At 28.7% G+C, this 12822-nt stretch overlaps 3 protein-coding genes across 5 annotated transcripts; 1 reads left to right on the forward strand and 2 right to left on the reverse strand.

Annotated features, from left to right (window-relative positions):
• Positions 1–2392: 2392 nt before the first annotated feature.
• LOC123264916 lies at positions 2393–3413 on the reverse strand. Its single transcript, XM_044728446.1, has 4 exons — positions 3089–3413; positions 2889–2997; positions 2666–2756; positions 2393–2580 (listed from the first exon to the last, which is right to left on the reverse strand). Exons 1-4 carry the CDS (start codon positions 3234–3236, stop codon positions 2479–2481), a joined length of 450 nt encoding a protein of 149 aa, XP_044584381.1. The 5' UTR covers positions 3237–3413; the 3' UTR covers positions 2393–2478.
• A 468-nt stretch (positions 3414–3881) lies between these two features.
• Positions 3882–12313, reverse strand: LOC123266067. Its single transcript, XM_044730101.1, has 10 exons — positions 12139–12313; positions 7314–7520; positions 6275–6623; positions 5957–6148; positions 5546–5873; positions 5174–5464; positions 5004–5072; positions 4364–4519; positions 4193–4237; positions 3882–4120 (listed from the first exon to the last, which is right to left on the reverse strand). Exons 1-10 carry the CDS (start codon positions 12162–12164, stop codon positions 3882–3884), a joined length of 1902 nt encoding a protein of 633 aa, XP_044586036.1. The 5' UTR covers positions 12165–12313.
• Positions 8437–9908, forward strand: LOC123264915. Of its 3 annotated transcripts, none has more exons than XM_044728442.1 (4): positions 8437–8613; positions 9007–9210; positions 9294–9633; positions 9722–9908. In XM_044728442.1, the coding sequence occupies exons 1-4, from the start codon at positions 8549–8551 to the stop codon at positions 9782–9784; spliced, it is 672 nt and encodes a 223-aa protein (XP_044584377.1). In that variant the 5' UTR covers positions 8437–8548; the 3' UTR covers positions 9785–9908. The 3 variants fall into 3 exon arrangements, with proteins under 3 accessions (XP_044584377.1, XP_044584378.1, XP_044584380.1); XM_044728443.1 differs by having other exon boundaries at positions 9294–9621; XM_044728445.1 differs by having other exon boundaries at positions 9294–9570.
• Positions 12314–12822: the final 509 nt, after the last annotated feature.

Consider the following 12822-nt stretch of genomic DNA (forward strand, 5'->3'; position numbering starts at 1 on the left):
TTTAAGGCTTCAGACATGAACAGACATGAGCAGGCATGAACAGGTCTGATCAGATCTGAACGTATTTAACGCTACAGACATGAACAGACATGAGCAGGCATGAACAGGTCTGATCAGGTCTGAGCGTATTTAATGCTTCAGACATGAACAGGCATGAACAGGTCTGATCAGGTATAATTTCAGGCCTGATCATACATGAACAGGCCTGCTCAGGTCTAATTTCAGGCCTGATCAGATATGAACAGGTCTGCTCAGGTCTAATTTCAGGCCTGATCAGATATGAACAGGTCTGATCAGTCCTGATCATTTTTTCCCGGGTTAGCTTATGAGGCTGATTCAGGAAATTGATATAGTTTAAAAGAGTATATTTATATGTATGATTTTCGAGATCAAGTTTGAAGATGAGCCAAAACAGTTTGTTTCTTCAGTTAGTACAGAAATTTTTTAAATTTCAAAAAATTGTATTATTGTAGATTTTTCCAGAAATAATTTATGAATTCGATAACTTGTGAAATTTCTATATAGTGCATCTAGAAGCTCATAAAATAAGTTTTAATTTTGATTATGTCATTTTCTTCTCATTGACCAAAATTATACCTACACATTTACGACTATTTGATAAAAATTTTACTATTTCATTAATTTCCACGACTCTGTAAGTTTTTAGTTATTGTGAGGAAATATAATTCTACTTCGGCAGCTGAGGGGCTTTTTTTGTAGCCACAATAGTTTTCGAGATATTCAAAAAATAAACTAGAAATACCGAAAAAGTACTGAAATTTTTAATTTTGCATAACTTTTGAAAAAAATTTTCTAATCTTTTTCCTTAGGTAAAACTTTGTTTTATGATAAAAGTAAACACTATTGTTCAAAGAAAATTTTATTATTTTGAATAGTCAAAAAAAAAAATATAATTATTGCTTTTAATAATCCAAGATTATTTTCGATAATCAAAAAAAAAAAAAAAAAAAAATTAAGGCCATTCGGCAGATGAAATGGAAGTAGATTTCATACTGTAGTTCTTTCGCCCGGGAGTATTAAAAGGGTTGCGGTCAACGAGTCAGACTGACAACATTCCGAATTATCAAAACTCTAGAAAATTTAAAATTCCGCGACATTCAAAATTTATAAAATACATTAGCTTAAATAGAATATCAGCCGAAAAACAATTTTGTAAACTATAAAACACCAAGCTCTCAAATGTAGGTAAACATATATCTTATATTTCTCAAGAGTTAAAATTAATTAAATATTGAAAAAGGTTCGTTCCGACGTATATTCATCCGAATACTCATTCATCCGAATAATGATTTGGCCGAAAATTACTTGTCCAAAAATAACTATATCGACAAGATTATTTTCATCAGTCGATAACGTAGCTTTCGATGCTGAATATTTTTATAGTATTCGAAATTAAATTTGAATAGACAAATACCGGCTACCGAAGAAGTTATTATTTACTAATTATTACTTTTACTAATAATTACTCCAATATTAATAAACTCCAATATTAATAATAATTACTCCAATAATAATAAACTCCAATCTTGCATAACCGGAAACTGATTTTCCAACAAAAACTTTTATTTGTCAAAAAACTAAAAATTTCTAAACGATTTATTATTTATTATAAATACTAATAACTTCTATTTTTTCTAACACACTCGGATGCTCAGCTTTCACTTTTTAATTCAAATTCTCAGTGACCTTTATCTTAAAAGTAGATACTTTTTTCTAAATTGGAGGGTGAAGCTGAGCATTGACTCCTTTTTCTCTATGGTTCATGCATGAAGTGTTAATAATAATTAAAATTACATATACTTTGACAATAATGCATATAAATATCCAGGAAAGAGTAGTTTTGCTTCATTTAAAGTTTACTTCAGAGTATGGTAAACATCGCGCGTCTATTTTTGTTTAGTAAAAGTGTTATTTGAGCAAATTTTTGGGATTGTTTTAGTTTTAACAATTGTTAAAGCAACAAGTGGATTTACTTTGTTAAATCTTACTAGAGTAACACGCGAAAAAAGAGATGAAATTTTTTTATAGTTATAAAGAGAATTTTTTAAAAATAAAACTATTAAAATTTTTTAAATAATAAAAATTATTAAATAAAGAGGAAATATAAATTATTAAAAATATTTCTGAATAGTTTATCAAATTAAAGTAAATTAGTGTAATATTTGTAATTTTATTTTTTAAAAAATTCTAATTTTAACAAAAAATAATTGATGATTATTGTTAAAATTTGTAAATTTAACAAATAAATAAATTAAAAATTGAATAATCATTCTAGTTAATATAGATTTTTATGAATCACTTTAAGAGTAAAGAATATTCTTAATTAATAAAGAATTTAGCAGACGATTCTTTTTCAGAAATATGGAATTATTTTATTTATTCAATCATTTCTATAATAAACACATTGTGATTGACATTATTATATATTTTGAGGCTTAAGTGGAATAAGAAAGAACCTTAATTGTCAGGGAACTTATTACGACAGTCATGATAAAACCAACGAAGCATTTTATAATGCTCCCAGTAGGGTCTCTCTTTTCGGTCCATCAAGCGAATTTCCTAAGAGAAAAAAAAGCTTATCATTAATAAAAATGAAAATTATTGTTCAATGATTAAATATTAATTTATATTGAGTATTACTTACCATGAATTTATCTACCAAGTCGCAAAACCTGTCGTAACAGTCGTCAGCATCTTTGTTTCGACGTCGAAACACTGCGTCGTTGGCAATATCTCTATTGAAATAAAATATAATAAGCGTTAGATTGACTTGAAATAAATATAAATTATTAATATTAATAATAAGAAAACATTAATAATTATAATTGTCACTATTATATTGAAAATTTGCTAAAACAATTACTTACTGCCACCAATCAAGATTATATAACTTCACGTATCGCCAGGCTGTATTAAAACGTAAATCGTAATGACGAGTACGTAGATAGATCAAGCGTTCATCCTCAGCATATGTCCCTAGAAAAGTTAATTTGGTTACTAAGTAATTTTTTAATAACTCAAATATTAATTATGAGAAAAGAAATATAAATTATAATTTAATATTTACAGCGTCTCAAATCGCGATACCACAAGTATTCGTACGGATAATACATGATTTGTACTGATAAGTTATAACCATCAATGTCTAACAACGACTTACTCAGACATAAAGTTGTCTCAGACAGATGAAGACCATCCAGCTTATTATCATTCATTCCTTAGTCCAACAATAAACCGAAACAATATTGCCGGGATGTGCAAATATTCGAATGATGAATTGACCGAAAGTCGTTATTTATTGATTGCGCATGCGTGTTTATTTACAATTTAAATTTATTATTTCTTGTCCTTTTTTTATTAAAGAAACTGCGAATTTTATCATTTTTATTGGGTTTTAATAGATAGCAGATGATAATATCGCTGTTTAAATCAGGAGATGAAGAAGTAACAGGAAATTACAGGGGAATGTCATTGCTAGACTCAGGGTATAAGTTACTGACGACGATGATGACAGAAAGGATAAATAAATGGATTGAGAACAGAAAAATTTTAAAGAAAAGCCAAGCGGGGCTCAGAAAAAGAAAAGGGACAATAAGGGACCATATCTTTGTGCTCAACGGATTAATAAATAATAAATTAAAGGCGAAAGGAGGAAAATTATACATAGCGTTGATAGGTTTCAAAGCAGCTTTTGATAAGGTAGGAAGAGGGAAGATGAAAAGAAAGGCTAATGAAAATTAAAAGAAAATTAAGAAAAGTGAAAAATAAAATTAAATGAAAATGTCAAAAGATATATTCGAAATATTATATAAATATGTCAAAGACACATAGTCATGCAAATAAAATTATTATTATTATTATTATTCTATAAAAAATAGTTGTTGGAGTTCTTCAAAAGGACTCCCACAAACCCTACATTTAAATTCCGGAGTAGCTCCAATGATGAATTGGTACAATACCTTTATTGTACAATGTTTACAGAGGATGGTGTGACCGCATGGACTAAGCATATATTGCGTTTCAGTGGCAAAGCATGCAACGCATAAAATCGAAGCACCATCTTCATTTAAAAAGCTGCTTGCTGGATTTTCATTTTCTTCTGAAATAACAATAATATCAGCACTTATTAAATAGTCTATAATATTTTATTTATCATATAAATAAAAGTTACCTATGAGTTGTATAAGTGTGGTCGCCTTCTCAATACTCATTGGATCTGAATAAATTAAAATTTAGTTAGAGTATTTAAAAATTAAAATTTACTAAAAAATTCTTGGTTCAAGACTTTCATTTTTGAATCAAGTTAAATTTTTTATCAGTGTAATGAATTTTTATATTTTACCTTGTACGACAGTAACTTCTTTGGGTTGAGCATCAGCAGCTTGTTCGGGTTGAACACCAGCAACTTCTTCGGGTTGAACACAAACAGCTACGCCCTCGCTTTCAGCTTCCCTGGTGTTATCTGTGTCATCAGTAAGCTGAGTTATTTTTTCCAATTCTAAAACAAAAAAAAATAATTTGTTGTTAGTTAAAAGTCAAAATTTTAAGATGTCGAAAAAATATCAGTATATATTGTACAGCTCAGAAGTAATTAAGAAGAAGAATAAGCAAAATGTATAAAATATTTGACCAATGTACAACCTAGCATTGCTTGCAATTCAAAATTGTATGTCATTCTATGCCGCACACTATTTCTTTTATACTGCTTAAAGTTTTGATCCGTTTAGCCAGGCGAAGAGAGATAATTGAGAACTGACAATATTTTTCAATAATCTCCTTAACAAATTCTTTTGAGACTTGCAAGAAAAATAAATAATTTTGGTAGATAAAATAAAAACAACGCTGTTTAAAAGAGAAACCAAATTGTTTGTTCCCCCAATCAAGTTTATTGGTCTACAATTGACGCGACTCAACTGGATGAACGGGGAATAAAACTCCAAGTTTCAAAGTAGGTAATAAGGAAATAAATTGAAGTAAATTACTTGATTTATAATCCAACTCCTCATAAATATCAGCGGCATTGATGAAATCGATGCTTTGAAGATCTAGACCTGTAGTGATAAATGCAATGAAATTAGTTTAAATACTTGTGAGAAAAACATGAACAAATTTTGGTAGTGGTAAATTTGGATGTTATAATGAAGTAATTAACCTGATTCAAATGAAGAATGCTGAGAATTATTATCTGAGAAACAATAAGTATCCGTCTCAGCTTCATACTCGCGTTCAAACATAGTGTTTTCAAGAGTTTGGCATACTAAGAAAGAACAACTCTTAATGAAAGTATTTAAGGTAATTTGCTTTTTCTCTAGCACTCTTGCATTGTCGCAATACTGCGCTTTATCTACTAATGATCGGGCCCTTGGCGTAGCAATATAGACTTTTTTTAAGTTTAGTCTAGGTAAATCTCGTACTGTAGACATGCTCAATTTATTTATATATTCTAAAATATTTTTTAATTAGTGTTAGGTTAAATAATTTGATAATAGATGTAATTTGAACCATTTGATTGTTAATTACTTACTCAAGACATGCCAAATTGTGCTCTTCTCATAATTATTCATAAAATTTATTAAATTACGCAATGCAGATCGTTGACAATCATTGAAAATGGCTATATTTTCATAAGTACAGCACTCGTTCACAGCATTTTGAATCCAAATATTATGGTAATCAGTGAAAAAAGGTTCGAAACGTGGCCTTTGTGTCAAAGGTAATGACTGCCATAGTATGACGTATAATTCTTGAGTCGCTGTTGAAAGAATCATACTTAAAGCTATCACTTTTCGTATGATAATGGCATCATTGTCATCTTTGAGAAGATCATATTTCATTGCCAGCTTGTAGATGATCTATAAAGTAGTTTAAACAACAATAATATTATAATGTAAATAAAATTAAAAAATTATCGACAGTAAAAAAATTAAATGCTCACATTCAAATAACAGTAAAAAGTTCCCTTAATTTCTGCATGTGGAAAAATTACTTGTACCTGATTCTTTAGTCTTACTTCAAAATTAGTGTAAACCATTTTTACTGACGGGATTGCTGCTGCAATAATACCCAAAGCTTCGGAGTAAATAGCTTCTTTTCGCTGTTTTCCAATGACAATCATACACGGAACAGCCTGAAGAGTATTAAATATTTATTAATTATACATTCAAATTTATTATTATTGTTGTTAAATATATAAAATTGCTGATAGATAATACAATAGACAAAATTAAAAAAGTTAAGAAAAATAAAATCTTACATAATTTTCGAGATCAGCAACTACCATCAAAATCTCTTCTGTCGGTAAATTTTTAAGCTTTATTTTGCCTGTTGTAACTATATACAATGATGATGCATTTTTACAACCATATAATACCTTTTGGTGACATAAAGCAATTGTCTCCGCCGGAAGATTTTCATTATTGACTATTAAATCAATAAAAGTTCCATCTGCACATTTGCGTAAAGTTAAGAAACGATCCGTGTATAATGCATCTCGCAGTTCTTTAAAAGATTTTCCTTTTGGAATCTGTATGTTTGTTTGGGACCAACGACGCATGCATTGTAAGGCGTTATTTCTTTTCACCCGAGCAGCAGCTTGAGGATGCCTAAATTAAAAAACAGAAGTATATTAATACAAGTAAGTTTGTTGAAATCGAGTACGTCTCTGACTAGATCTAAACCAATGTAAGGCATTTAATATTGAAGAATTTTTACTAACGTTCAATAAATCCGACCATCAATTAAATAATTTAAATAATAATAATAATAATAATAATAATAATAATAATAATGATAATAATAATAATAATAATAATAATAATAATAATAATAATAATAATAATAATAATAACAAATTAAGCAAGTGGCTACTCATACATTCCCGTGCTAGCACGGAACTCATTTGAACATGCACTGATAAAAAAATTATCTTGACTCAAGAGCCAAAATCTTGAACCAAGAATACCATTTTAAAGAAAATTGTTTTCTTGAGTCAAGAGAATAAATTCTTGAAACAAGAAAATTTTCTTAGAACAAGAATAATTTCTTGACACAAGAATTTATTATCTTGACTCAAGAAAATCATTTTCTTCAAAATGGTATTCTTGGTTCAAGAGTTTGGCTCTTGAGTCAAGTCATTTTTTTTTATCAGTGTGAGTACCATTTTCCCGTGCCCTTCTTCCGGTGACCCACTGTTATATCCCATGTTCCGTGCTAATGCAGAAATGCGCGAATAGCCTCACTCGTTAACAAAAAAATTTCTAGAAAAACTATTTTATACTAATAACTATACTCACAATCTTGCTAATCGGTCATAAATATCGCCAGCATCATTGAGCTCACTTTTAATTGCTCTTTTCAACTCTTCTCGGAAGATAGAAATGTCGTGTAAGGTATAATCACGGGGGTGATTGTGAATTTTCTTCTCCACAGTATTACCATCCTCGCTGAAAATTGCTCTTCCACCGCACTGATTCGTTCGCCTTCTATCACATTGTAAATATCTGAAAAAAAAAAAGTTATAAAGTAAACTATAAACAAATTAATAAAAAACAAAAAAATTATTTCTTGAGAGTAATTTGAAAAAAAGAAAATAAATACAAAATTATAATTTAATTTTTTATGACACTGAAGTTGACAGAATATTCGAAAATTTTTTTTTTAATTTTATATCTATTAAATTATTAAGAAAAAAATTTAACAAAAAAATTTCACACGTGAAAATTGAAAAATAATATTAGTGGAAATTTTTAGAAGCATTTTTTTAATTTTAATTGATTTGTTGTAAAAATAAAAAAAATGACAGTTGTCAGCTAACTTTAGATAATATTAAAGTTAGTCGACGTTTTTAATTTTTCGATTTTTTTTTATTAATTAAATTAGAAAAAAAAATATATTTGAAAAATTGCACTTATAGTTTTTCAAGTTTTTTACAAATGAAAATTAAAAAAAATTATTTTTTTGTAATAATTTTTTCAATAAAAAAAATTCTAAAAAGTTTGAGATGTCGGTTAACTTAATTTTCATTAACTTTAGTATCATAATTTTTTTTCTCATTACTTATTTTTCGAATTCTTGTTCAGATGATATGCATAACCATCATATATATGACTCTCAAATTTAATAAAATTACAATTTCGTGACATTTTTAATTTTTACGTTGCAGCCGTCTTATACTCATAGATACTTAAGGTGGAATTTATATTAAAAGAAATCAGAAGAGCGCTCGTTTGTTTTGCGAGAAAACTTTTAATAAGAGTGGGGGAAATAATGTACAGTCAACGCTCTCTGTATTTGACTCGCCCGTACAGGACCATTCTCTGTATTTGACTCGTCCTTGTCCATAAGAGCTGTGTAAAATCGTCAAATACAGAGGAAGAATGTGGTCAAATACGGAGAGCGGTCAAATACAGAGAGGTCCAATACAGAGAGCGTCGACTGTACATCGATGTGTACCCGTGTATAATTTAGTTATATGTATGGATCCGGAACATTCAGAGTACAGAATATTTTCTTTTAAATTAATTAAAAAATGATGGCTGAAGATGAAATGATCCATTACGGTTATCGAATAAGATCGAGTTATAACAGCGTGAAGTAAGTTAATAAAATATTTCGTTCTTCTTATTATTACTATGATTTGTTGACTAAAAATAATACTCGAGATGCAATGACACTGAAATTGACATATATTAGAAATTTTTTTGTAATTTAACAGCAATAAAATTATTGTGAAAAAAATTTAATAAAAATATTTTACATGCGAAAATTAACAAAAAACAATTAGTGAAAATTTTTAAAAACATCATTATTATTGTTATTGATTTATTATAAAAATTTTAAAAATTGACAAGTGTCAGCTGACTTTAGTATCATCGAGATGCAAGCTTTTTCTTGTGATTTAATTTCTATTGACAATAATAAAAAAATTTAGAACTTTTTTTACTTTAATTTTTAAATTTTACTGTTGTCATTTACCTGTTTTACTAGTTACATACAATGCATTGCTAAAAATCGAGAACAATGTCCAGCTCATGGTGAAATAAGAAACGAAAGAATAATATGGAGAAAAAATCATAATCATAATCCCAATGTGATGGATGACATTATTAGGCAAATGAAGAAGGAGCTTCATGAAGCAACAGAGTTATCTCTTCAAGATTTAAGGAGTATTTATAATCAGATAGTATTGTCGTGAGTACAAGTGTAATTTCTGCATGTTTAATCGAAAATATTTTATTATGCATCAAAAAATAAATTATTATACTTTCTTCTAGACATCCTGATGCTGCAGCTTTTGTAACTTTTCGGAGCATAGAAAGATCTATGATGAGGTGGCGACAAGCTGTGCGTCCACCAATTCCAATCTCACTTGAAAATTACGCAGAGATTTTGAACGATCCGAAATGGAATCATTTAACTGAATACCCTACCGGCCGATTAAATGTTTCTACAGTTATTGGAAGAGATTCTTCTGTTGCTACTGTTATTGGGGATCCACAGTTCTTACAAACTATAGTTGCGGAAGAATTCTATATTGACGCAACATATAAAGTATGTCCCAGAAAGCCTAAATTTTATCAGCTTTTTACCATTATGGCCAAAGTAAATAATGTAGTAAGTATATTAAATTAACTATTTATGACTGTATTAAGCTATATCATACACTTGCATGTTTTTGATGAATTCAACTATTTACCTTCAGGCAATTCCTATCACTTGGGCATTAATGAATAACAAGAGCACCTTAGCCTATGTTACGTCTTAGCGTAATTTTTAAATTATTTATTTTAATCCAGATCATTTAAGATCTATAGATTGGGATCGGGAGTATTTTAGCTGGTTTTAATTTTAGAAGTAATAAGACTTGGGTTGCAGTTAATACATATATTGTAAAATGAAAAGTAAATAAATGTACAATCAAGTACGTTTTACAAAAGTTATTACAAAAAAAATTATTATAAGGTTGATCGGAACGTATGATTTGACACAATATATAAAAAAAAAACAATGATTTCTAAACGCTCTGAGATCAGGAAACGTAACTTTACAATACCTGTACTATTTGGATAATCTCTGGGGATGAACCTTGAATCGGAAATCTAAAGATAATTAACTCACTATTTTACTCACTATTCACAAAAGAGACGAAAGAGTGTTTTACGCAGTGGGAAGGCCTGCACTGGTAAAAATAAAATTTAGTCTGAGTCTGTGTCAGAGTCGGAAAAATGAACTGAACTGAATAGAATCTATTCTCCAGAGAGTCCCATAGTTTTAGTTTTTTTGGGGGGTCCTAGCTTGTGGGTCCTAGAAGGGGCGATTTCCATCCAATAGAAAAGGACTTTTCCACTCTAGGCCCCCTTCTCTTTAGGAAAAGCGGCCAGGTCACGCCCTTATGCAAGCGGATGGGTATGCGCACCTACGCATCCACTTACATATATTTTAGTTATTTGTAAAATTTATTTATAATAATGCTATTTTAGTTTTAATGATATTTTAATTGATCAGTTGTTACTTATTTTAGTTTTATCTATTACTATTGAATTTGTTTAGATTGTTGGGATCTGTTTTGTCGTATTTATTAATTATTTTATAAATTTTCTTTTAATATTTATTATTGCATTTTTTTTATATTTATTATTGCATTTTTTTAATATTTATTATTTAAAATTTTATCTCAGTAAGATTTCGTTATTTAAATTTTATTATTTTCAAATTCTTTAAACTTTATCTTACTGAGTAAATAAATAAACAGAAACCAACGGAATTGATAAATTTTAAACATCTGGAAAATAAGTTTCTCTTCTATGCGTCATTTTTTTTTCTTTTTAGCCTAAGTACACAAGATGGTAAAGATATTTTTCCCTTATCCTTTTACATAAGGCCCTATTTATTTTATTTTTATGGCTTTCCTTTGAAATAAAGGTAAAACTAAAATTTAATTTTTTTTTTAAGTATTTTTCTGGGAAAAATATCTTAGTCTTGCGTATGTCTTCACTTTAATGACCCTGGCGTCACTAAAGCGAGTATTCTAGATACTATTTAATGTATAAAAAGAAATATTATATTTTATTTCTAAGGTCGCTCAAACAAAATTATAGTCATTGAAATATAATTTATTTTTAAATATTTTCAAAGTTCCTCAGGACGTAACACCTACATCGCTGTACTAAACCATTTTAAATCAACTTTAGCGCCACATCTTCAGCCCAAGAAGTTCACAGTGGACTATGAATCTGGCTTGGCTTCAGCTGTCTCATTGGTTTATCCTAATGCTTTAATTTGTCGGTATTATTTTCATTACCTGCAGGTAGGAGTCTATTCTAATATTTTATAATATATTTTATAATATATATAATATATATTTTAAACTAGTTGATTAACTCAATAAAAATTTGTATTCAGGCTTTGGTAAGAAAATTAAACAAGTATGGGAAGAATTTCATGACACAGCTTGAAAATTGGGAAGAAGCTCAAATTTTTGTTCGGAAAATTGCTGGTTTGCCGTTTTTACCTGCTCATTGTATTTTAGAAGCTTTTGAATGGTTAATTAATAATACTACAAATGACTTAAAAATATTTTTTGATCCTTTCATTAAATATGTACATGGCTACTGGCTGAGAACAGTAGGACCTACTAAAATTTGTGTTTTTAAATTGAAAATCCGCACAAATAATTCAATTGAGTCATATCATAAAAATTTACATAAACTAATGGGTGCACACCCTAGTATCTGGCAATTTACAGGTATAAGTATGTTACTTGTAATGTTATGTATCATACTTTCTAAATTAGTAAATTTTTATAATTACAGTTGAATTAGTTAAACTACAAAATGTTAACAAATGTGAAGTAGCTTCATTGCTAATGGGTAAATCTATTCGAAGACCAACACAAAATTTTTTAATTGAACGGTCTAACATTATCGTTGAAGCGATGAATCTATATGAAAAAGGTGACTTAGACATTCCTCGATTTTTAGCTTGTGCTAATCATTTTTTAAGAGTTCTGAAGAATAAAAATTTATTAAAAAGCACAAGTGATCTTAATTGTTTTGTGAATGCTCCAAACTTGAATCGAGGTAAGAATGTGAATATCGTTGCATTAATTTGATAACATACTTGATAAATCTTTCTTGAAGTACCATTACAATTTGCAGTTTTTCATCCAACTCAACCAGCTAATATTTTCGCTTATGTAGAAAATAATCCTGTGATGTCGATTCTGCGACAATCGTTTCGAAGTGAAGACGTCATAAATATTTATATTTGTAAGTTCTTTGATTATTTAAAATTTTGAAATATTTTTGACTACAGCAATTAGTTTAAATACTAACAATAAAAAAATATTATGCTATAATAAATCTATACTAAAATTGATTTCAGATAATAATATACAAACTTCTGCATGTGTTGCTTGTTCGGTGAGATTAACAAACTGCGTATGCTTGCCGTGTTTTCACTGGATTGCATGTGTTCAATGCGTTAAAACCATCTTACAGCTTACAGAGCAAGAAAATGCTGACTTCAGATGCTCAATATGCTTTCAAGTTGTTGAGTCGTTTTTAAAACTGAATGTAAGCACATATAACTTTCATCGATTTTTTAATGCTGATAACTTATAAATATTTGACATATTTTAAGATTTTTTTATACTTTTAGATTACCTGATCACTAAAATTCAGATGAAAAGGATTTAATAGTGAAGTTTCAATTATATTCAACATACAGAATGAGCTCATCGTTACTCGGGAAATCAAATGTTGACGGTATTCATATATTTTGTGATATTAAACATTCATTATA

This window comes from Cotesia glomerata, linkage group LG5 (genome assembly GCF_020080835.1).
Source record: "Cotesia glomerata isolate CgM1 linkage group LG5, MPM_Cglom_v2.3, whole genome shotgun sequence".
Lineage (NCBI taxonomy): Eukaryota > Metazoa > Arthropoda > Insecta > Hymenoptera > Braconidae > Cotesia > Cotesia glomerata.